We start from the raw sequence: 26,205 nt of genomic DNA, 5'->3' as shown, positions 1-26,205 counted from the left end.
TGTCTTACTGTGGCAATAGCTTGTAATGATCCTGAGGGTCTGCTAAGGGAGTTGTTGGGGGGGGGGGGTTGTGGGGGGGTTGCAGAGGGAGGTGAAGTTGGAATATAAGGCAGTGAATTCGAGGGAAGACAAGAAAGATCAATGCAAAAGGCGAAGTACTGTTGTATTAAACCGACAATACTATTTATTATTAAGACCTCTGTTCCACATACAATCATACCTGGAGTTTCATCAGCAGTTGGAGACCCTGTTACCCGGTAACTCTATACATGGGTTTTTGCAATGAATTGAAATTATCCATCTATCTATCTATGAGATATATCTACATTTATTTTATTCGCTCATGGGATGTGGGCATTGCTGGCGAGGCCGGCATTTATTGTCCATCCCTAATTGCCCTTGAGAAGGTGGTGGTGAGCCGCCGCCTTGAACCGCTGCAGTCCGTGTGGTGAAGGTTCTCCCACAGTGCTGTTAGGAAGGGAGTTCCAGGATTTTGACCCAGCGACGATGAAGGAACGACGATATATTTCCAAGTCAGGATGGTGTGTGACTTGGAGGGGAACGTGCAGGTGGTGTTGTTCCCATGTGCCTGCTGCCCTTGTCCTTCTAGGTGGTAGAGGTCGTGGGTTTGGGAGGTGCTGTCAAAGAAGCCTTGGCGAGTTGCTGCAGTGCATCCTGTGGATGGTGCACACTGCAGCCACAGTGCGCCGGTGGTGAAGGGAGTGAATGTTTAGGGTGGTGGATGGGGTGCCAATCAAGCGGGCTGTTTTGTCCTGGATGGTGTCGAGCTTCTTGAGTGTTGTTGGAGCTGCACTCATCCAGGCAAGTGGAGAGTATTCCATCACACTCCTAACTTGTGCCTTGTAGATGGTGGAAAGGCTTTGGGGAGTCAGGAGGTGAGTCACTCGCCGCAGAATACCCAGCGTCTAACCTGCTCTTGTAGCTATAGTATTTATATGGCTGGTCCAGTTAAGTTTCTGGTTAATGGTGACCCCCAGGATGTTGATGGTGGGGGTTTGGTGATGGAATTGCCGTTGAATGTCAAGGGGAGGTGGTTAGACTCTCTCTTGTTGGAGATTGTCATTGCCTGGCACTTGTCTGGTGCGAATGTTACTTGCCACTTATCAGCCCAAGCCTGGATGTTGTCCAGGTCTTTCTGCATGCAGGCACAGACTGCTTCATTACCTGAGGGGTTGCGAATAGAACTGAACACTGTGCAACCATATCAATTTACTACTGATCACTTGTGGCATTGCGCATGGGGAGTCAGAAGTTAGAGTCAGCAGGGTTAGAAGTTGCGGGATAATGGGACCAAGGCGTGCTAATGGAATTCCTCCCTATTTTTAAGTTTTTAAAATTCTTTCATGGGATGTGGGCGTCGCTGGCAAAGCCAGCATTTATTGCCCATCCCTAATTGCCCTTGGTGGTGGTGAGCCGCCTTCTTGAACCGCTGCAGTCGATGTGGTGAAGGTTCTCCCATAGTGCTGTTAGGAAGGGAATTCCAGGATTTTGACCCAGCGGTGATGAAGGAACGGCGATATATTTCCAAGTCGGGATGGTGTGTGACTTGGAGGGGAACGTGCAGGTGGTGTTATTCCCATGCACTTGCTGCTCTTGTCCTTCTAGGTGGTAGAGGTCGCGGGTTTGGGAATTGCTGTCGAAGAAGCCTTGGCGAGTTGCTGCAGTGCATCCTGTGGATGGTACACACTGCAGCCACAGTGCGCCGGTGGTGAAGTGGGTGAATGTTTAGGGTGGTGGATGGGGTGCCAGTTAAGCGGGCTGCTTTGTCCTGGATGGTGTCAAGCTTCGTGAGTGTTGTTGGAGCTGCACTCATCTAGGCAAATGGAGAGTATTCCATCACACTCCTGACTTGTGCCTTGTAGAAGGTGGAAAGGCTTTGGGGAGTCGGGAGGTGAGTCACTCGCCGCAGAATACCCAGCTTCTGACCTGCTCTTGTAGCCACAGTATTTATGTGGCTGGTTCAGTTAAGTTTCTGGTCAATGGTGACCCCCAGGATGTTGATGGTGGGGGATTCGGTGATGGTAATACCATTGAATGTCAAGGGGAGGTGGTTAGACTCTCTCTTGTTGGAGATGGTCATTGCCTGGCACTTGTCTGACACAAATGTTACTTGCCACTTATTAGCCTAAGCCTCGATGTTGTCTAGGTCTTGCTGCATGCGGACATGGACTGCTTCATTATCTGAGTGGTTGCGAGCAACTGAACACTGTGCAATCATCAGCGACCATCCCCATTTCTGACCTTATGATGGAGGGAAGGTCATTGATGAAGTAGCTGAGGATGGTTGGGCCAAGGACACTGCCCTGAGGAACTCCTGCAGCAATGTCCTGGGGCTGAGAATGACGATCCGGATTCTTTCCCCTCAGTCTGGTTCAGTAATAACTGAAGTCGAATACATTTTAAAATTCAACACATCTTTAATAGCAGGGTTCTTAGTCTGCAGCATTGATTTGGACTCCTGATAGAGTCCCTCTATGCTGGCAGAGCAAGAACAACAACATACAGAAATCCACACGTTTTTATACTAATCAATAGGGTTGGAACATACTTAACGAGGGTCAACACCAATCATAAGCCGGGCATAGGTTGCCATGCGAGGTTACATTATTTCCGGCCAATCATAAATAATCATGTGCTGACTATGTTGCTGTTAGACATCAAAGGGGACACTTCCTCATCTTCCAACTTGGAATGTTCTTCCCTGTCCCTTCTGTTCCTTATCTCCCAACCTGGAATGTCTTTCAACTTTGGCTAAGCTCGTTCCCTATATTGATCTGCCATAAACATGGAGACATTCAGACCAGTCCTTGACTCACATCAAAGACCCTACATTGCTAAGACCATGCAACCCTGCTGACGAAGCAAACATATGGCCCAGCAGGAGGGCAAGGCCACTTGTATCAATCTCAGTTACTAACTAATTAACCCTTTCTAACCATTTTGCATTCTGCTTCTTTGCCACGTAGGCATTTTAATATTTTACTGAAAACTGACCACGTAGGGATTCTCAAGATGATTGGCCTCCAACAACCACTACCATCTTCCTTTGTGCTAGGTATGACTCCAACCACTGGAGAGTTTTCTCCCTGATTCCCATTGACTTCAATTTTACTCAGGCTTCTTGATGCCACACTCGGTCAAATGCTGCATTGATGTCAAGGGCAGGCACCCTCACCTCACCTCTGGAATTCAGCTCTTTTGTCCATGTTTGGACCAAGGCTGTAATGAGGTCTGGAGCCAAGTGGTCCTGGCGGAACCAAACTGAGCATCGGTGAGCAGGTTGTTGGTGAGTAAGTGCCGCTTGATAGCACTGTCGACGACACCTTCCATCACTTTGTTGATGATTGAGAGTCGGCTGATGGGGCGGTAATTGGCCGGATTGTATTTGTCCTGCTTTTTGTGGACAGGACATACCTGGGCAATTTTCCACATTGTCGGGTAGATGCCAGTGTTGTAGCTGTACTGGAACAGTTTGGCTAGAGGCGTGGCTAGTTCTGGAGCACAAGTCTTCAGCACTTCAGCCGGGATGCTATCGGGGCCCATAGCCTTTGCTGTATCCAGTGCACTCAGCCGTTTCTTGATATCACATGGAGTGAATCGAATTGGATGAAGACTGGCTTCTGTGATCGTGGGGTTATCGGGAGGAGGCCGAGATGGATCGTCCACTCGGCACTTCTGGCTGAAGATGGTTGCAAACGCTTCAGCCTTGTCTTTTGCACTCACATGCTGGACTCCACCATCATTGAGGATGGGGATGTTTCCAGAGCCTCCTCCTCCCGTTAGTTGTTTAATTGTCCACCACCATTCACGACTGGATGTGGCAGGACTGCAGAGCTTTGATCTGATCCGTTGGTTGTGGATTCGCTTAGCTCTGTCTGTAGCATGTTGCTCCCGCTGTTTAGCATGCATGTAGTCCTGAGTTGTCGCTTCACCAGGTTGGCACCTCATTTTTAGGTACGCCTGGTGCTGCTCCTGGCATGCTCTTCTACACTCCTCGTTGAACCAGGATTGATCCCCTGGCTTGTTGGTAATGGTAGAGTGAGGAATATGCCGGGCCATGAGGTTACAGATTGTGCTGGAATACAATTCTGCTGCTGCTGATGGCCCACAGCACCTCATGGATGCCCAGTTTTGAGCTGCTAGATCTGTTCTGAATCTATCCCATTTAGCACGGTGATAGTGCCATACTGTCATGGACATGATACTAGTTTTTTTTTAATTCCAGATTTTATTTAATGAATTGAATTTAAATTCCCCTGCTGCCGTGGCGGGATTTGAACTCACGACCCTCGATTATTAGTCCAGGCCTCTGGATTACTAGTCCAGTAACACAACCACTATGTTACCGTACCCTTAAAGTCATGTGTTCTGTTATTTTTATATTTCCTTTATAATTTCTAATGCACATTTATAATGGCAACTGCCTATGTAAACTTGTCACGCTGTAATTACAGCCCCCTGCCGGTGGAGGCGCTGCCGGAGAGTGTAATTACAGCGCCCTGTCAGTGGGGGCACTGCCAGAGAGAAACTACAGCGTGACAAACTAACGTGACAGGAAGCCTATGCAGATGAAAGATTTTTAATATATGTGTGTATATCTGTACTTCTCTGTAATAAAATCCTAGCAAGTGGAAAGGCGAGCTTGCTGTTTCAGTCTGCTTGACATTGAGTCACTAGATGACCTGCTCTCAGCACTCACTGAGAATCATATTGAGCCATTATATCGCTTCTAGATTGTGCTGGGGAAAGAGAGAGTGAAAGGCCCCCAAAACCTTCAAGTAACTTTCAAAGGATATTAGATAAATACTTGAAAGGGAAAAATTTGCAGGGCTGTGGGGAAAGGAGCAGGGGAGTGGGTGTAATTGGATAGCTCTTTCAAAGAGCCGGCACAGGCACGATGGGCCGAATGACCGCCTTCTGTGCTGTAAGATTCCATGATGATTCTATGAAAAGTAGATTTGTAAAATAGTGCTCACTGTGCTAAATATGCAGTGTATGCTGGGGACGGCGAGAACACCTCATTTGTGGTATTCATGGGCCTCTTCTAATTGCTTCATGTTCATACTGTTAGCTGGCTTTGCTAAATACTTAAGACGTTTGCAGCAGATACAGCAGTATTTGAGAGCAGGACTAAGCTTTACAGGCAGTGGAGAAGCTTGTACTCATTTCCCGAGCACCTGTGCTGGGAGCTGTGTCTGCTAGCATGGTATATGTCTCCTGTCGATAGGATTAGTGCAATAAAAAAGGATCGACCTATGCAGCAACAATATTCATTTCGAGCTCTTACCGGAGCCTGATATGTGGAGAAGGTCCTTTAACACGCATTTAATCTTTGTGCGTTTTTGCAAAGACAGTAGGAATTCTTTTACAGTAATTCCGCTGGTAGTTACATTTTACTTTCTCTTCACAGAGGGTTTACTGGAACGATATGTTCACGGGTCGACTGCGTTGTGAGATTCCACCGGCACTGGTAAGTAGGTGGTGATTACTTTCCTCTTCCCTTACTCTTGAGTATTTATTTTTGGCGTGAGGGGGATCTGCTTTCACAAAGACCAACCTTCGGTCCCGGAGAGAGGGGGAGGTGGGAGGGAAATCGGAGAACCCCACCTGTCTCTAGTAACGTGGCAGTAATTACTCTGAATGTGCCTCGAGAGGATTTCCTTTTGCTGCAACTGTTCACGGTAATGACTGGTTTTAATCATTTCTAAATTGTACAGTGCAGGAAAAGTGAAACGCCCACTCAAATGATAGGAATTTAAGAATGTAACAAGGAGAAAAGGCCATTCAGGCCTCCAGGTCTCAGTCTGACCACCTCTCATCCATGGGGAAGTTATTCTTTGTATTAACTTTATAAACGGATCCTGTCTCCTGTTCTTTGCACAAAATTTCTCTCGCCTTCCAAATTATTGATTCCCTTCATTCTATTAATAACTCACAATCATGTTTTCCTTTCCAAATCACCTAATGAAAATGGATTTAAATTCTTTAGACTCTTCATAGTTCAATGATACAAAAGCTAGAATCTTCCTTTTCCCTTTCTCTGTGTCCATAGCTTCTATTTTTTCTGTGAGTTCAGTGGCCACAATTGAGCACAGTAATATGCATGTGGTCTCGTTATGCTTCACGTACTTGGACTCACTCATATACGCCCCAAAATTTAATTTGCCTTTATGACACTGTTAGTGTTTGGCCAGCTATTACTCCTGGTCCTTTCTGGATTTATCTTTCTGAACAAAATATAATTCATTGTCCAATCATGTTTGCTATCTTTACTACACCATTCAACATTAAACTTCATTTGTGATTTATCTGCCCATTGCTCAGCCTCTTTAGATCACTTTGTATTTTCCACCTAACTTGGCATTATCTGCAAAATTAGACACTTGAATTTTAATGTGTTCATCAAGATCATTCATCATGAGTGTTATGAACAGCAGAGGTCCCACGATTGATACCTTGCATACCCCACTAGTCACTGCTGTCCACTAGAACTTCTACCATAGCCTTTTGTTTCCTAGTGTCTAAGCAAATTCCCAATTTCCTGATTCCTGTGTTACCCCAAGAGTTTTTGCTTAACTCCCAAGTCTCCTATGCAGCACATTGATAAGTGCCTTCTGAAAGTGCAGAACATGCAACAAATCTGATGAACCCGCAAGAGGAACACTCTCAGGTAGTTCACTTGGTCATTACTTAACTGGGTAAGTTATATCCACTGCATTAGAAGGACATGCCAAGTTGTGCTGAAGATGGAGGAGCCAAGATCTTTTTTCCAGCGTCTCAGGTGGGTGCAGCAGCCTTATGAATGCCACACATTGGTTGATGAGTGTAAATGTGTTAATCTTTTGGCTGTGTGCATTGTAAAATACCCCATTATAGCTTGGCAGGGTTCACAGTAGATGCATTCTGGCGCTGTTAGATTTAGTGTCTGAGATTGACTGGTACCCCTCTGTCACCCAGTTAAATGGTCTCTTTCCTAACGAGAATAAATCAGCGATCAGAAGAATAAAATTGTGGTTTTGTTTTAAATAATTGACTAATTTGTGCAATAAAATAACTCTGAAGAAGTGAGACCAGAGATAATATGGATCTACTGCAATTACCCTGCACTGATGGATAATGGCACGTACAGACTTCATTAGACTTGTCACAGATGATTGAACAAGGGATTTATCCAGCCTTGCTTTATGTTTCCTGTGTTAGGCACAGGTCGGTACTGTTCCTTGATTGATCCCCAAGCTGCATGTCTGAATGGCAAAGGAAGGGAATCCTTGGTCCTGGGAGATGCTCTAGTGCGTGAGCCAGCAGAAGCTAGGTCTTAAACCCATCTCTCCGGGTGACAGTCCCAACACTCAAGTTCTGCAGTTGCTGTTTTATATTTACAGTCAAAACACATTAACATTTCAGGTGAGCTCTTCATCGTGAGTTCTGATGCAGAGCCTCACCTGAAACGAGCCCACCTTACCCTTCCAAATGCCGATTGTCCTGCCATGTGCTTCTACTGTTCCACATTTCTAGCATGTACAGTTCTATATTTATCGCTCTGATTTATTAACATTTTGAATCTTCTTCCCCGAGGGGTGGGAGGAGGTTTATGTGGAGCATAAACGCTGGCATGGACAAGTTGGACCAAATGGCCTGTTTCTCTGCTGTAGACTCTATGTAACTCTACGTAACATCATCTTCATAAAACCAATCTAAAATGGCAACATCCACTCCCTCACTACTGCACTGAAGTGTCAGCCTAGATTATGTGCTCAAGTCTCTGGAGTGGGACTTGAACCCACAAGAGGTGAGAGTGTTCCCCACTGAGCCACGGCTAACAGCTGAGCTTCAATGGAACAAATGGGCCTTTCTGTTCCTTGACTACTGAAATATCATAGAATCGTACAGCACAGTAGGAGGCCATTCAACTCATCTTGCCTGTTCTGGCTCTTTGAAAGAGCTGTCCAATTAGTCCCATTCCCCTGCTCTTTCCCCATAGCCCTGTCCCCTTAGCCCTGTAAATGTTTCCTTTACAATTATATATCTAATTCCCTTTTGAAAGTCACACAAAGCTATGGCACTGTACACCACATGCCATGTTAATTTCATGATGATTTCAGTAAGGAATTACTGTTGTGAGGTGATGTTGAGTTTGTTTTCTTTTATTACGAGCATGGTTCAGAAAGTGATGCATCAGCTGAACCTGCTCTGTTTCCCATCTAAATGGTAATCTTCGGTTGCCTGGTAATTTAGATTATAACGCATTTGCCAATAGAAAATCCATTCTTAGATGAAATGTTGTAAAGTGCAGCGTAACATATTTAATTAATAATATAAAGAAAGGTGTTAATGTGTAAAGAGACAAGATAGTTGCTTGGCAAGAAAACACCTTAAATGTGAATGAATGCTGTGGGAATTTAATAAAGGGATGTTTCTGAGGGACAGTTTGATTTGGTTTTGTTAATGAAACATACTGTAAATACGACTGATAGCATTGCATATCTTTCTTGAGTTATACCTTGTAACCATTTAACCTGAGAGAATATGCAGGTCTGGCCATTTGATTGGATGCATTAATTCAAAGAGATAATGTCGCTGTGACTGAGGAATATCGCAACAGGCTGAGCTCCTGGAACAGGCCGCTAATTGGCTGCAGGGACAATTTTATACGGCATTGGCATTCACCCCATCATCCCTGTACTCACTGACACTCATTGGCTCACGGTCCAGCAATGCCTCGTAGGAAGATAGGAACAGGAGGAGGCCAGTCAGCCCCTCGAGCCTGTTCTGCCATTCACTGAGATCACGGCTGATCTGTATCCTAACTCCATCCACCCGCCTTGGCTCCATATCCCTTAAATACCCTAGGCCAGCAAAAATCTATAGATCTCAGATTTAAAATTATGAATTGAGCTAGCATCTACTGCTTTTTGTGGGAGAGAGTTCCACACTTCTACCACTTTTTGCATGAAGAAGTGTTTCCTAACTTCTCTCCTGAATGGCCTGGCTCTGATTTTAAGGTTATGTCCCCTTATCCTAGACTCCCCCACCAGCAGAAAAAGTTTCTCTCTATCTACCCCATCAATTCCTTTCAAAATCCTAAAACCCCTAATCAAACCACCCTTAACCTTCTATATTCCCAGGGAATACAAGCCTAGTTTATGTCATATTGCCTCATAATTTAAAGCCCTGGTAACATTCTGGTGAATCTGCACTGCACTCCTTCCAAGACCAATATATCCTTTCTAAAGTGCAGTGCCCAGATCTGTGTACAGTGCTCCAGATGTGGTCTAACCAGGGCTTTGTATAACTGTAGCAAAACTTCCTCCTCTTTATATCTGGAGGGCTAGAATATAAAGGCTAACATTCCATTAGCCTTTTTGATTATTTTTTGTACCTGCCTCGATTTTAAAATTCTCATCCTTGTTTTCAAATCCCTCCATAGCTTTGCCCCTCCCTGTCTCTGCAACCTCCTCCAGCCCTACAACCCTCCAAGATCTCTGCGCTCCTCCAATTCTGGCCTCTTGCGCATCCCCGATTTTAATTGCTCCACCATTGGCGGCCGTGCCTTCAGCTGCCTAGGCCCTAAGCTCTGGAATTACGAACATACGAATTAAGAGTAGGAGTAGGCCATTCGGCCCCTTGACCCTGCTCTGCCATTTGATGAGATCGTGGCTGATCTGATTGTGACCTCAACCCTACTTTCCTGTCTATCGACTATAACTTTTGACTCCCTTGTTAATCAGGAATCTATCTAACTCAGCCTTAAAAACATTCAATGACCCTGCCTCCCCCGCTCTCTGGGGAAGGGAGTTCCACAGACTCATGACCCTCTGAGAGAAAAAATTTCTCCTCATCTCCGTCTTAAATGGGAGACCCCTTATTTTTAAACTGTGGCCCCTACTTCTAGTCTCTCCCACAAGGGGAAACATCCCCTCATCATCTACCCCTTCTAGTCCCCTCAGGATCTTATATGTTTCAATAAGATCACCTCTCATTCTTCTAAACTCCAGTGTATACAGGTCCAACTTGTCCAACCTTCCCTCATAAGATAACCCCCTCATCCCAGGAATCAGCCCCGAAACCTCTCTGCCTCTTCACCTCTCTCTCTCCTCCTTTAAAATGCTCCTTAAAACCTACCTCTGTGACCAAGCTGTTGGTCACCTGTCCTAATATCTCCTTATGTGGCTCGGTGTCAAATTTTGTTTGATAATCGCTCCTGTGAAGTGCCTTGGGACGTTTTACTACGTTAAAGGTGGTATATAAATGCAAGTTGTTGTTGTAAGGGCTAACATTTACTCTGATAAAGGCACTACTCCAAAACATTTACTGAATCACATCAAAAAATATATATTTTAAGTGGCTGTACAAATTTATGAAATATAAACTTGAATTCCTGTGTTTTCAGGGTTTGATCTTTTTTTAGGTGGGGAATCAATCGGTAAATCTAATTTTCCTTTTTTTTTGCACATCCTTTTTTAAGTTTTCATTTTGTTATACACTTGTGCGTGGACTGAATAGTAAAAAGCAAAATACTGCAGTTCCTGGAAATCTGAAACAGAAACAGAAAATGCTGGAAACGTTCAGCAGGTCAGCCAGCGTCTGCAGAGAGCCATTTGAGGTTTTGAAGAAGGGTCCATATCTGACCTCTAACCTGCCTGTTTTTGACTGGATAGTGATGGGCTCTGTGCAGTGAATTGTTTCAGAAAGCAGCGCTAACTTTGACTCCTTAAATGGATAATATACAGATACTGACCCAGTGCCAACAGGTGTTTAAGCTGTCCCTCCTGTGCTGACTTTCACAGTAGGCTCTTCTAATGCTTCTCTCGCACGCCAGGAGAGGATGCAGGAAAAAGCTGGCCATTTGATGGGCCATCTCTCTCCCACTTCTAGCCTCCAAACTTTCTCTCTCCCTTCGCATCCATTGTTTCCAACAACATCCATATTTTTGAAGATTAGTTGCTTTGACCACTGCTGTTCTGCTGTTCACCATCCAGCACACCTCAGCTTATGAACTGCACATGACCAGATCACAGCACAGAAATTTTGTCCACTGGAATCCCCAGAACTCTATCAAGCCCGAGTCATCCTGAACTGCTCCTGTATCTGGGTAGGCTCTTCTAATGCTTCTCTCGCACGCCAGGAGAGGATGCAGGAAAAAGCTGGTCATTTGATGGGCCATCTCTCTCCCACTTCTAGCCTCCAAACTTTCTCACTCCCTTCGCATCACAACCTTTCTTATCTCTGACTATTTTACCAATGGCCCCTGAACTTATCTCTCCTATTCCTCCTGCTGCTAATTTTGTATACAAAAAAGAGAAGTTCCTAACCACCGATACATCAGATCTTTCTAACGTCTAACGGTGGCCTTACTTGCATTGTATAGTCCTTCATACCAGCACTTTGATGATACATAGGGCAGATTTATTATGTGCCAATGCATCTGTTTCAAAGATCTCATAAGTACAGCTGGGTTAGACCTGAAGTCATGTAAGTCACTTAGTTGACCGTTTACTCTCTTCTGCCCTGGTGACATCCTGCTCTCTGGGGCTCTGGTCTTTCACCTCAATAATAATAAAACTGCAATTACATTGCCTCAATTAATATGCAATATTTCCTACATTACAACAGTGACTACACTTAAAAAAAAGTTAATTGGCTGTAAAGCACTTTGGTACGTCCTGAGGTCAGGAAAGGCGCGGTATAAATGCAAGTCTTTATTTCTTTATATAAACAGGATCACCAACAATAATGAGAAATCAGTGACCCAGGCTCATGAACTATTACCTTGGGGGGTAATTTTTTTGTATCTGCTATTTAATCCTGTTGAATATCCTCTTTCTGTGTACTGTACTGTTTAGCAACCACTTGCTCTAATTATTGGAATATTGTTCTGCAAATTAGGCAAAGGTTGTGTCTCAAATGTACGGCTTCAGACAAAACACTTTTGATCTGCATTAACTCAGCCCACACAACGTGATCTTTAATACAACACTAAATTTTGAGCCACCTCCTTTATATTATCCCTGAGGGTTTCTTGGTGGCATGTTCAATTTAACTTTCCTATTAAAAATGCAATAGGATTTTGTCCCCAAACTTCTCAAAGCTCATCCCTTGAGAAGTACAACTTCCCGATGGATTGTCGGATCGGAATGGTTCAAAAACTATTTGAATAGCATCAATCATAACGGGGGTCGGAACAGTGCCCATATAGTGGAGGTCGGAACAGTGCCCATATAATGGAGGTCGGAACAGTGCCCATATAATGGAGGTCGGAACAGTGCCCATAGAATGAGGGTCAGAACAGTGCCCATAGAATGAGGGTCAGAACAGTGCCCATAGAATGAGGGTCAGAACAGTGCCCATAGAATGAGGGTCAGAACAGTGCCTGTATAATGAGGGTCGGAACAGTGCCCATATAATAGGGGTCGGAACAGTGCCCATATAATGAGGGTCGGAACAGTGCCCATATAATGGGGGTCGGAACAGTGCCCATATAATGGAGGTCAGAACAGTGCCCATATAATGGAGGTCAGAACAGTGCCCATAGAATGAGGGTCAGAACAGTGCCCATAGAATGAGGGTCGGAACAGTGCCCATATGATGGGGGTCAGAACAGAGCCCATATAATGGAGGTCAGAACAGTGCCCATGTAATGGAGGTCAGAACAGTGCCCATGTAATGGAGGTCAGAACAGTGCCCATGTAATGGAGGTCAGAACAGTGCCCATGTAATGGAGGTCAGAACAGTGCCCATGTAATGGAGGTCAGAACAGTGCCCATGTAATGGGGGTCAGAACAGTGCCCATGTAATGGGGGTCAGAACAGTGCCCATGTAATGGGGGTCGAAACAGTGCCCATGTAATGGGGGTCGAAACAGTGCCCATGTAATGGGGGTCGAAACAGTGCCCATGTAATGGGGGTCGAAACAGTGCCCATGTAATGGGGGTCGAAACAGTGCCCATGTAATGGGGGTCGAAACAGTGCCCATATAGTGAGGGTCAGAACAGTGCCCCTTTAGTGAGGGTCGGAACAGAGCCCATATGATGGAGGTCGGCACAGAGCCCATATAATGGAGGGTCAGAACAGTGCCCATATAGTGAGGGTCAGAACAGTGCCCCTTTAGTGAGGGTCAGAACAGTGCCCATATAATGGGGGTCGGAACCGAGCCCATATGGGGGTCGAAACAGTGCCCAAGTAATGGGGGTCAGAAGAGTGCCGATATAATCGGCGTCGGAATAGTGCCCATAAAATGGGGGTCGGAACAGTGCATTAATGCCACACTGAAATCAGACTGGTTCTACAGCAGGCGGGCGTTCCGTTCCACCAGACTACTGCCTAGGTGGTGAAGATGAAAATTACTCTTTTGAATTTTGGTTTGCTGTATAATTTTAAGCCCTTAAGTTACTGTTCTTTCCGTCTGTTCGTCAGGTGGCCCAAGAGCTGCTTGCAACCCATTTCCTCCTCACCAATGGCCCTCGGTGGACTGACAGTGCCACATGTCTTTGGACTTTCAGTACGGCTCAGCCGTGAGAAACCGATCACTGAAATGCAGTGCTCTTCCTCTCGTTTTCTTTCTGTCCGGTGGGAGGAGGCAAGAGAATATAATTAAGAGGGGGTGCACCCATGCACAAGTGAAAGGGCCCCATTATAGTATAGGAGCTAAAACGGTTTTCTCTTATGGGGCAGGCCCGGACTCCCATCAGTAATACGTGCCCCATGTGGCATGAAATCAGCAGCTGTGGACACAGACCTCTGTCCCATCAAACTAATTACAACATGTTTCAGCATTGTGAAAAGTGACCATCAAACAACTCTTTAAACCTCCCTGCCCTTCCAATTACCTCCCCTGCCCTTCCAATTACCTCCCCTGCCCTTCCAATTACCTCCCCTGCCCTTCCAATTACCTCCCCTGCCCTTCCAATTACCTCCCCTGCCCTTCCAATTACCTCCCCTGCCCTTCCAATTACCTCCCCTGCCCTTCCAATTACCCCCCTGCCCTTCCAATTACCCCCCTGCCCTTCCAATTACCCCCCTGCCCTTCCAATTACCCCCCTGCCCTTCCAATTACCTCCCCTGCCCTTCCAATTACCCCCCTGCCCTTCCAATTACCCCCCTGCCCTTCCAATTACCCCCCTGCCCTTCCAATTACCCCCCGCCGCTCCAATTACCCCCCGCCGCTCCAATGATCTCTTCCTTTAAAACCCACCTCTTTGAACATGCTTTTGGTCACACTCTCCTAATATCTCCACCCTTGCTTCAACATCCATTTTTATTATGTCTCTGTGAAGTCATTGGAATGTTTTTTGGCACATTAAAGACACTGTATAAATGCACGTTGTTGAAAGTCATAGTGAGGCGTCCCTTTTCGCAGTGTACCTCACTGAGGCTCCTCCCAACACCTCTGATGAAATAGTTCTCTACTCTGCCGCAATGCATCATATCAATGTCATGTTTTTATGACAGGCAGTACATGTGACTTAGCAATTCTGGTCTGTTTATGTAGAGGCATTTGGAATGAAAACTTGGAAAGTTGACAAATCCTTGCTTTTTTATTTAAGCTGTTCAAATAAATTAAAGCTGCTCTGTGCATTTTCGATTATCTATGGCTTATAAAACATGTTTCAGTGGACACTGTCAAAAGCTACTGTTTACCAGATGGGATATTACTTGTCAAGCTCCTCCCCCCCAACCTCATAATCCCATTATGTATATTTATTTCCCAATTCCCTTCACGATTGTAATTGCTCTTTCTGCCGTGTTGTTGGAAGGAGACCCTTTAGAATTTCTTTTACCCGTTGAAACGCTGAATTGGCAGGCAAAAGGTTATAGATCCCTGGTCCTGCTGAACAGACAGTTTTATTACATTGTCCTGTTGTTTGTGTATGAATGTATGGAAGTGATTCATTTTCTACTAAAAGCAGAATCCACTTATATGCATATCAATATCGAGTTTGTTCTGCGTTTTGCATACTGACCTCAATTTAACTTGTACACAATATAAGTGAGAATTCTTTGCATTCATAAATCTTCATTGGCAAGAAAATCCAAGGGACCATTCACGAGATCCGTCGTTTGTTCATTGCTTGCCCGTCACTCAAATAAATAGTAATAATGCATTTATACAGTGCCATATCACTTAGAAAAGCCTCAGAGCCCTTCACACAGATAAATGCACCAGTTGTTCTGTCCCACAAACAACAATGAGATCAAACAGTTAATCTGTTTTTACCTCAAGTGGTATTGAACAAGGGAGTACTTTTGTTCAGGGCACCGAGGGGGAAGTCCCTGCTATTCTTCGAATAGTGCCGTGGGATTTTATAACGGCCGCCAGAACAGGCAGACGGAGCTTCTGTGTAACCTCTCGTCCAAAAGGCAGCATCCCAGACAATTTACATCGGTACTGACTGAACGCTCAGCAGGAATAGAGAGCGAGGGTTAGGATCGGTGACCGAGGGTGGGGTTGATGAGGTAGATTTGGAGAAGACTTTTTGAAGGTGGGGAAAGATATGGCAAGATGGAGGGGTTTAGGAAACAAATTAAAGAATGAGGGAGGGGTCTGATGGTTGAAGACTGCGCCGCCGATGGTGATGTGGGGATTCAGCTGTTGAGAGGGTGGAGGGGAGGGGGAGCTGAGATGAAGCTTTAGGAGATTGCAGCAGTAGAAGGAGTGAGAACTAAATGTTTGGTTGTGCTCCCCTACCCTTATCCAGTGCAGACCAGAAGCCTGTTAAATCATTGTACAATATGCACAAGAACACCATCAGTGGAAATGCTGTGTTGAGAACATAAACCTCTATTATATGAGTTGTGAAAACTGGGGTGCAATTTGTGCCTTTTGTAATAAAAAAAAGTCAAAAAGTTTAAACTTAAAAAATTTGGACCACTAATTGTTAAATGTTAATCAGTTTTCCTGTTTCACTGTCTGTTTGCAAAGTTTGGCTTCTAGAAATAAAACATTTGTTAAAAAAGCTTTAAAAAAAGTTCCTCTCAGCCAGCCTCAATTAGTTGTCATTTTGGGTGCTGATGTGTATTTGTATTTTTGAATTGACATTTTTTTTTAAACAAAAACATTCTCTCCTGGTTGCCATTGTATCAGAGACCCATAATAAACTGTGTCACTCTTAAGGAAAATTACTGGGCAAAGCTATGAACTTTTTGATGCTGAAAACCCACAGATAATGAAGAAAAAATTGCAGCAATACCTCTCCAATGTCATGGGCACTTTACCATTTAGTTATAAAGAAGAGTGGGTTTTGTAACCCATCGAGTTACATGGAAACTACAGCACAGAAACAGGCCATTCGGCCCAACTGGTCTATGCCGGCATTTATGCTCCACACGAGCTTCCTCCCTCCCTACTTCATGTAAGCCTATCAAGATATCCTTCTTTTCCTTTCTCCCTCATGTGCTTATCGAGCTTCCCCTTAAATGCATCGATGCTATTAGCCTCAACTACTCCTTGTGGTAGTGAGTCCCATATTCTTACTACCCTTTGGGTAAAGAATTTTCTCCTGAATTCCATCCTGGATTTATTAGCGGCTATTTTATATTGATGACTTCTAGTTTTGGACTTTCCCACACATTCAGTTTCCATGTGAAAGCTCTGTCCAATTAGCATTCTTCCTTAATATAATCTCCTATTAATGGCTGTACCTGCCAGTAATGGTCTTTATTACTGTTTCTTGGGTTTCTGCGTTGGCATCGATATACAAGAGCAGGGCAGTGGGTATGAATGGCATCTGGGTAGAGATGGATCCACTAGGTGCATTCCGTGAGTGTAGAGTGACTTCGACTGGCAGAGCTGTCGTGGCAGATTGCCTGAGGCAGCATTTGGTTTTTGCGCCAATAAAGATGTCTTCTGCCTCGGAGGCGATATACTAAACGATCTGGGAGTCTTTCTGTGGGGTTTGTTTTTTCTCCTGAAAGTAGACGCAGTGGCCTTTTAAGCACGTTTGGTTTGCATGGACAGCAATAAGTAGTGAGTCAGCTTTTCTGTAGTCTCGTACCATATTGTACATCTATCTACAAAGCAAAACCTTTTTCACTGAGACTGGAAAAGACCATTCAGCACCATGAAGAAACCTTCCTATCTTTGGGAAATTCACCGGTCTGCTGGAGTTTACTTTAAAAGTGTCCCTAATAAATCTCTCAGACTTGCAATTTTTATTTCTCTCTTTTAATAAGTATGTGCGGCAGTACAGTTCCCAACCTAATACACATGCAAGGGACTACACTGGTCAGAAATCTCAACTCAGCAGATCGAATCAATTAAAACTTGACTGGGACCCAAAGGCCCTCGTAATAAACTACTGTGCTCTGCACAAAGGTTTAATAACTCCGTGCCATTCTGCAGTCTGGAGATCTCGGTGTTTAAGCTAAAGGTAATTTGCGTATTATTCTTGCGCATTAAAGAATTACAAGCTGTGGTACATGGTGCGATTCCAGATAAAGCTCTCCCCAAAGAGCACGGCTGGTTGTACAGAACTGGGAGAGAAACTGGACATTTTTTTTTTCCTTCAATACACCACTCTTTTTATTTGATGAAATACATTAAAAATTTTATGTTCACAATCCAATTTATTCGCAACTACATCATTGAAAGCTCCTCCCAAATTAAGCCTGAGCACAAGATTATACATTTGCTGCATTCTTTTGAAAAGTTCTTTTCATTGAGCATGTCTTGGTAGCACTGTAGGGTAGGAATTTCTCTGTTCACTATTTTAATTAAGTAGTTGACCTGTTTATTTTAACAGAGCAAGAACTGGAATTTCATCAGACTGCTTTATCCAATTTGTTAAAAATAACACACGGGTTTCTACAAACAGAGTGTTCTCACAACGTAGTGCTTTGTACAATCCAACCTCAACAATTTCAGCTACAAGTTGTTGCAGAAATGCATGAAAGAGGGAGGGGAGTGAGAAGAGGGAGCTCTGGTCTGTATAGGATGGGTTTATGAAATGAGGTCACGTGGTCAGATATTTGAGGGGATTAAAAACTATAATAGGAAAGCGAGCTCCAATGTGTTAGATCCTAGTGTGGCAGATGTAGGGAAACCTTTTTAATAATAAACATTGTTCTCCCTTTTCCTCAAAGAAAAGGCAAGGAAAGAAAGGAGGGGGAGTGGCAGTATTGATTAAGGAGAATATTGCAGTGCTGGAGAGAGAGAATGTCCTGGAGGGGTCAAGGACAGAATCTATTTGGTTAGAGTTAAGAAACAATAGAGGTGCCATTACACTACTGGGGGTATTTTATAGGCCACTAACTAGTGGGAAAGATATAGAGGAGCAAATTTGCAGGGAAATTACAGAGAGGTGCAAGAGCCATAGAGCTGTGCTAACAGGGAACTTCAACTATCCTAATATAGACTGTGATAGTAAAAGTGTAAAGGGCAAAGAGGGGGAGGAATTTTTGAAGTGTGTTCAAGAGAAATTTCTTGACCAGTACGCTTCTGTCCCAACGAGGAAGGAGGCATTGCTGGATCTGGTTCTGGGGAATGAAGTGGGCCAAGTGGAGCAAGTGTCAGTGGGAGGGCATTGAGGCAACAGTGATCATAGTATCGTACGGTTTAGAATAGCTATGGAAAAGGACATGGACCACTCTAAAGTAAAAATACTCAATTGGAGGAGGGCCAATTTCAGTGGGTTGAGAACAGATCTGGCCCGGGTAAATTGGAATCAAAGATTGCTAGACAAAACTGTAATTGAACAATGGGCGGCCTTCAAAGAAGTGATGGTTTGGGTACAGTCTAGGTACATTCCCACAAGGGAGAAAGGTAGGGCAACTAAAGCCAGAGCTCCCTGGATGACAAAAGAGATAGAGAGTAAGATGAAGCAGAAAAAAGGGGCGCATAACAGATGTCAGGTTGATAATACAAGTGAGAATGAGGCTGAATATAGAAAGTTCAGAGGAGAAGTGAAAAAGGAAATAAGAGGGGCAAAGAGAGGGTATGATAATAGACTGGCGGCTAACATAAAAGGGAATCCAAAAGTCTTCTATAGGCAAATAAATAGTAAACGGGTAGTAAGAGGAGGGGTGGGACTAATTAGGGACCAAAAAGGAGATATACGCTTGGAGGCAGAGGGCACAGCTGAGGTACTAAATGAGTACTTTGCATCTGTCTTTACCAAGGGAAAAGGTGCTTCCAAAATCACAGTAAAAGAGGAGGTAGTTGAGATACTGGATGGGATAAAACTGATAAAGAAGAGGTACTAGAAAGGCTAGCTGTACTTAAAGTAGATAAGTCATTTGGTCCAGATGGGATGCATCCTAGGTTGCTGAGGGAAGTAAGGGTGGAAATTGCGGAGGTACTGGCCATAATCTTCCAAACATCCGTAGATATGGTGGTGGTGCCAGAGGACTGGAGAATTGCAAAAAAGGGTGTAAGGATAAACCCAGCAACTACAGGCCAGTCAGTTTAACCTCAGTAGTGGGAAAACTTTTAGAAACGATAATCCGGGACAAAACTAATAATCACTTGGACAAGTATGGATTAATAAGGGAAAGCCAGCACAGATTTGTTAAAGGCAAATCGTGTTTAACTAACTTGATTGAGTTTTTTGATGAGGTAACAGAGAGGGTCGATGAGGGCAATGCAGTTGATGTGGTGTATATGGACTTCCAGAAGGCGTTTGATAAAGTGCCGCATAATAGGCTTGTCATCAAAGTTGAAGCCCATGAATAAAAGGGGCAGTGGCAGTGGCAGCATGGATACAAAATTGTCTAAGTAACTGGAAACAGAGAGTAGTGGTGAACGGTTGTTTATCGGACTAGAGGGAAGTGTACAGTGGTGTTCCTCAGGGGTTGGTACTAGGACCACTGCTTTTCTTGATATATATTAATGACTTGGACTTGGGTGTACAGAGAACCATTTCAAAATTTGCAGACGACACACTTGGAAGTGTAGTGAACAGTGAGGAGGATAATGATAGAGGACATAGACAGGCTGGTGGAATGGACGGTCACGTGGCAGATGAAATTTAACACAGAACAGTGTGAAGTGACATATTTTGGCAGGAAGAACGAGGAGAGGCAATATAAACTAAGGGGTGCAGGAACAGAGCGATCTGGGGGTATGTGTGCACAAATCGTTGAAGGTGGCAGGGCAGGTTGAGAAAGCGGTTAAGAAAGCAAACGGGATCCTGGACTTTATAAATAGAGTCGTAGAGTACAAAAGCAAGGAGGTTATGATAAACTTTTATAAAACACTGGTTCGGCCACAACTAAAATATTGTGTCCAGTTCTGGGCACCGCACTTTAAGAAAGATGTGAAGGCATTAGTGAGGGTGCAGAAGAGATTTACTATGGATGAGGAACTTCAGTTACGTGGATAGACTGGAAAAGCTGGGGTTGTTCTCCTTGGAGCAGAGAAGGTTGTGAGGAGATTTGATAGAGGTATTCAAAATAATGAAGGGTCTAGACAGTAGATAGAGAGAAACTGTTCCCATTGGCAGAAGGGTTAAGAATCAGTGGACATCGATTTAAGGTGATTGGCAAAAGAACCAAAAGTGACATGAGGAAAAACTTTTTTACACAGCGAGTGGTTATGATCTGGAATGCACTGCCCAAGGGGGTGGTGGAGGCAGATTCAATCATGGCTTTCAAAAGGGAATTGGATAAGTACTTGAAGGGAAAAAATGTGCAGGGCTACGGGGATAGGGCAGAGGAGTGGGACTAGCTGGATTGCTTCTGCAGAGAGCCGGCAGGGACTCGATTGGCCGAATGGCCTCCTTCCTTGCTGTAACCATTCTATGATTCTATGATTCTAAGATGTGTTGCTCCAGATCCAGCCTATATAAAAGAGGGTTTTATGGTTCTAGTTTACAGCCACAGGGTAGCCTTTTATTTAATTGTATTTTGGAAACTTGCTTGGGTCCTTTCGTGAGTCTGATTGCTAGATATTGCCCTCATCTCTTCCCCCTCATACAAACTGTACTGCAGGGGCAGGCAGTTGTTTCACAAGATTGATGCTGATGAGGAGAACAATGCAGAAAGAACATAAAGCTCCCTCTTACCCCCCCTCTCCCCAATCACAGCATCCAACTACTTTATAAATGCTTCCAAGGCTTTTTGTCTCCTTTGCCCTACCCAGATGTCCATTCCAAGTGTTAATCACTCTCTGCTTGAAGAAGTCATTGGTCCTAAATTTGCCTTTTGCTGGTATGAGCTTGTGCCCCTTTGTCCTGCTGTCACGGTTTAACAAGTAGTAGTGTTCAGGGTGTGCTGTTAGCTGTCTTATATCCCTGGCTAAAGTCACTTCTCAGTTAGCTCCTTTTTGAAGGCTGAAATGCCCAAGCTTTTTCAGTCTTTCCTCAAAAGGAATAGACCTTGTGGCTCTTCTCTGCACTGCCTTCAGCACTTGAATGCCTTTCCTAAGTCTAGGTGACAATACGCTGGTGTGGCCGGACAAAAGCATTGATGTTTACAGCACAGGAAGAGACCATTAAGCCTTTAGTGTCTGTGTCAGCCCTTTACTAGAGCAATCCACAGCTCTGCTCTTTTCTTGTAGCCCTGTATCTTCCGCTGCTTCAAATACTTATCTACGTTTCCCTTAAAAGATGCAACAGTCACTGCCTCAACCACTCCCTCTGGTAAAGCATTCCGTGTTCTAACAGTTCTCCAACTGTACATTTTGAACATGACCTCAGTGATTTTACACCACTGTTTTGGCTAGATAGTTCAGCATTGTATTTATGTTCCAATGAAAGGTCTTCGACCTGAAACATTACCTCTCTTTCTCTCTCTCCACAGATGCTGCCTGACCTGCTGAGTGTTTCTAGCATTTTCTGTTTTTATTTCAGATTTCCAGCATCCACAGTATTTTGCTTTTGTTTTTATTCTATTTATTTTGTTGCCTGTTCCTCTGCAGTGACTAGACATTCTAAGCACCAATTCTACTGATACCCCTAGCTCTTTTTCAGCTTTACCGTTGGGTTTTTTGACTCCATTCATAGAGTATGCATGTGCCCAGTGTTTTCTGCCCGTGTGTAGTACTTTATACTTGTCCAGATTAAATTCCATTTGCCACTGGTCTGACCACCTACATATTTTATCTAAATCATATCGAGATTCTTGGCTAATTCCTCAGATTCATCTGCCCCCTACCCCCAGTTTGCTATTGTCTATAAATTGGATCGTTTGCTTTGAATCTGAGTCGTTAATGCAAATTAGAACAGAAGAGTCCCATCATTGATGTCCTGGGACACTCAGCACTATTGTTCCACCTCCCCCCACTCGGACGCCACTCCCTTAACCAGTACCTGCTGCCTGTTTCCCTTTAGCCCATTTTTTTATCCATCCCCAGCTTTTGCTCTGAATTTCCATTGCTTTAAGTTTAAGTAGCGGCCTTTTGAGCAGAAAGGTATTGAGGAGAAGAGGAACAAGAATAGTCCCAAGTGAAAATGGGATGAGCTGTAAGGAAAGATTATAGAAGCTATTTCCTCTGGTGGGGTACAATCTTAAAATTAGAGCTAGACAGTTCAGGAATGATATCGGGAAGCCTTTTTTCACACAAAGGGTAGTGGAAATCTGGAACTGTCCTCAAAAGGCTGTGGATGTAGGGTCAATTGAAATTTTCAAGACTGAGATGAAAGATATTTGCTCAATAAGGGACATGGATCAAAGGCGGGTAAATGGAGTTGAGGTACAGATCAGCCATGATCTTAATTGAATGGCGGAACAGGCTCGAGGGGGTAAATGGCCAACTCCTGTTCCTGTGTTCCTAAACTTAAGCTCTACTGTCTAAAAATGAGGTGCTTAAAGGATGGGCTCATTTCGGTATATAAAGTGTTAGATGGCCTGGACTAGGTGAACCCAGAATCATGACAGAAGAAGAGGACATAAATTCAAAATAAGTGAAAAGCAAATTTAAAACTCATTTTAGAAAAAAAAATTCAATAATTAATAAATGTTTGGAATGCTCCACCAGAGGGAGCATTACAGTCAGGTGGTGGAGTTAGATGCTAAGGTGAAGGGACAAGCTCAAGATATAAATAGCCAATAGCCATCCTTGACTCTTTCTTCTGTTCTTATGGAACTTTGTAAAAGGCTTTTAGGAAACATGGGTGCATCACGTTGTGGGCTTTCCACACTAATTGAGAGGTCAAAGTCAAGGAGGTTGGCCAGGCAGGATCTTCTCCCTTTCGAAGCCACATTGGCCGAGGTTAATTAGGTTATTATCAGACAACTAATCTTCATCTTTGCTCCTGATGATCAATTCCATTATTTTAACTGAGCATTGACCTAATGCTAATGGATTTGTATTGAGTCTGTTTTGTTATCCTTTTTGTAAATAGGTACTGTATTAGCTTGTTATCAATGTAGCAGGACTTTCCCAACATTCATTGACTCCCTCTCAGATCTCACCTCTCATCTTTCTTACCCTAGGATAAATACCATTGATCTTTGGGGATTTCTTTGTTTTAAGCCCTTTTAATGTGTTCGGGATCTCCATCTGATTGATGTTGAATTGATTAATCCCACTTGGATCATATCCAATTATGGAAGGCACACTTCCTGTTTCTTCTCTAATGAATGCTTCGAAGAAGTGATCACAACGTATGCTAGCTGTTTTATGCTCATCCTTTATTTCAGCCTTGTTAGCATCCTTTAGAGCTCTTACCTCTGGGCCTCTTGCAATTAAAGTACTGAAAGAATTTCTTGCTGTTTTGGCTAGCAGCTGGTGAGCTGACCTCAGTTTTGTTTGATTTTTTTTTTATTGGCTGCTTATTAGCTTTTTGTTGTTAAATTAAAAGTTAAATCTTTAATGATTTTGAATTTTAAAACAGCCAAATTGACTTTCTCTCCTTCATAGCCCAGATTCTACATGGAGCCTGGACTGAGCAGGCTGGCAGCTGGGTGCCTCGTCTGGCTGGGCATCTGATATCTGTGCCTCGGTCAAGATCTGCAGGCCCTGCAAATCCAAGACTCGTAGATCTCACATGGAGAAAATACAACTAGACAAGAACTTCCTCTTCCACAGTGCCACTTCTTTTCCTACAACACCAGGTTATAGTCCAACAATTTTATTTGAAAATCAGGTGAAGGAGAAAGCCTCCGAAAGCTTGTGATTTTCAAATAAAATTGTTGGACTATAACCTGGTGTTGTAAGATTCTTTACATTTGTCAACCCCAGTCCATCATCGGCATCTCCACATCACTTCTTTTCCTGACAATGTTAGCAGCATTTGCTGTTTAAGGAGAGCCATTCCAAAGAAAAAAAGCAACAGGAATGAATTTTTTCCACTGTCTTAGCAGAATTCTTTGCAATTATTTAATTTTTGAAAGTAGGTGGGTGAAATTCTCGAATTTGAACTGTGAAAATGCCCACTGATACGTATGGATTCTGTCTTTCCAAACGCGGTTTCTGTTTGGAGAGAGCATCTTGAGCTGTGTAACGCTAGAGTGAAGCTAGTTATAGGCCTGGCATTGATGGTGGGAGCAATCTTGGAAGATAAATTAAAAATATCAAACGAGCATATTGTGCAACATTAAAGCTCATTGGTTTAAGTGCGATGTCCTAAGTGGTATTAATATGCGAGATCCACCCAGTGACAGCACTAGGCACCAAGTGGCGATATTTCTCCTTAATACCTTTTGAGTATCTACTAAATGAAATTCACTGAAACAAGCACCAGTGCACTGATTCGCTTACACGAGCACCACCCAGCGATGTGTTGGTACAATGACCATAACTGTAATGGCGGCAGCACTGATAGATGTGAGGAGTGCTGGACCTGAGGAGCAGATATTGAGAAATTAAACCACAACCACTGCATGTCCTAGAGCAACAATTGATTACATATAATTATATATACATTTTGAATGAAATCCAATTGTTGCTCTAGGACATGCAGCATTGCTGTTTTACTTATCATCAGATCCCTTTTATATTTCCCACAGCCATCTCTTTGACATAAGTTTACAAATTCCATCTGCCGAGCTGTGGTTTCAGAGTTTAATGTTTTCTAATAACATATATCTGTCACATTATTTCCCAGTAAGTGGCTGTTAATTATAACAAGGTTTCAGATATTATTTCAAATCATTCTTCATTATGCATCTTATCACGTAGCAGTGCCACAAACGTCATTAACTGCTGGCATTTGCCAAAACTGCTAGTGTTAGCATAAAAAAAGGATCCCAAACAGGATAAACTCGTCACTGATACGTTCTTTTTATATATGTGTACAAGAAAGTACCCTTGAGATTTTGAGGCTGTAATTGCATCTCCAGGCTCTAGTGAGGCAATAACGAGCTCAAGGTTCACTCCTGCGATTTATGTCATCACCTGAATCTCTCAATTAAATTACTGCCTTGTAATCACTCCCTGTCCTCCAGTATTCTCTCTATATAAATGGTAATAGGAAAAGTTGGTGTTACTGATCTATAAATTCAACTAAGTGTAAACTGATCAATATCTGGAACTATTGACCTTTGATTACCAGGTAGATCCTGGGAAATTCCAGCTACCTTTGAGGAACTATTTTTTAAAAAAGAATCTGTTTGTGCACTATGACGCTGAAACAAACCTTAAAATTACAGTAATAAAACTGCTGAAATACCGCATTTACTATTAAACTAAAGTAAGTGCTTCTGCTTGCCCTGCGTTCCCTTTCCCCGTCTTTTATTCTTTCCCAACATCTCTCTCTTTCTTAGTTTTATTATTTTATCTTTACTTTATCCATGAAATCTTTTCCTCTCCTTTACTATAACTGCGCACTGGCTAGGCGGATGTCCTCTGCCTCATCCAGCTTAGAGGTGTGAGCCAAATCCAAAAAGGATCTGTGTTTTGGCTGGAAACTGGTTTGAAAGGCCTGTTTTCCAGTTGATTCATCAGAACGTAAGAATTTTTAAGAACAAAAAGGGCATCAGGCCCAACGAGCCCGGCCCTTTTGTAAGGGCTCTGATAGCTCAACACTAATTGACTCAAACCTATTTATCCTGTCTACTTCAAAGACTATCCCTGCTACCTTATTCCACAACCCTATTACTCATTGGGTGAAAAATTTCCACCTGATTTTCCCTTCTTATTTCCTAATCACCTCATTTTTAATTTGCTCCTGTGGAATTTGAACCCTTCATGATGAGCAACTTGCCTGTATCAATTTTGTCAAATCCTTTCATAACAGTGAAAATTTCAATTAGTTGACTTCAAAATCTTTCTTTCAAGGAAAACTAGCTCAATTTCCTTAATCTTTCCTCA

At 43.4% G+C, this 26,205-nt stretch overlaps 1 protein-coding gene across 1 annotated transcript in view; it reads left to right on the top strand.

Annotated features, from left to right (window-relative positions):
* LOC137341349 (ran GTPase-activating protein 1-like) overlaps positions 1 to 26,205 on the top strand; it is a 469,769-nt gene that overhangs the window by 218,340 nt on the left and 225,224 nt on the right. Inside the window, exon 3 of the mRNA XM_068004471.1 lies at positions 5,432 to 5,491. Coding sequence (XP_067860572.1) covers positions 5,432 to 5,491 — 60 coding nt within the window. The remainder of the gene's footprint in view (positions 1 to 5,431; positions 5,492 to 26,205) is intronic.

Source organism: Heptranchias perlo, chromosome 23, assembly GCF_035084215.1.
Source record: "Heptranchias perlo isolate sHepPer1 chromosome 23, sHepPer1.hap1, whole genome shotgun sequence".
In the NCBI taxonomy this organism is placed as follows: domain Eukaryota; kingdom Metazoa; phylum Chordata; class Chondrichthyes; order Hexanchiformes; family Hexanchidae; genus Heptranchias; species Heptranchias perlo.
The sequence above is the reverse complement of the archived record's forward strand: the minus strand, read 5'-3'. Positions and strand labels throughout refer to the sequence as shown.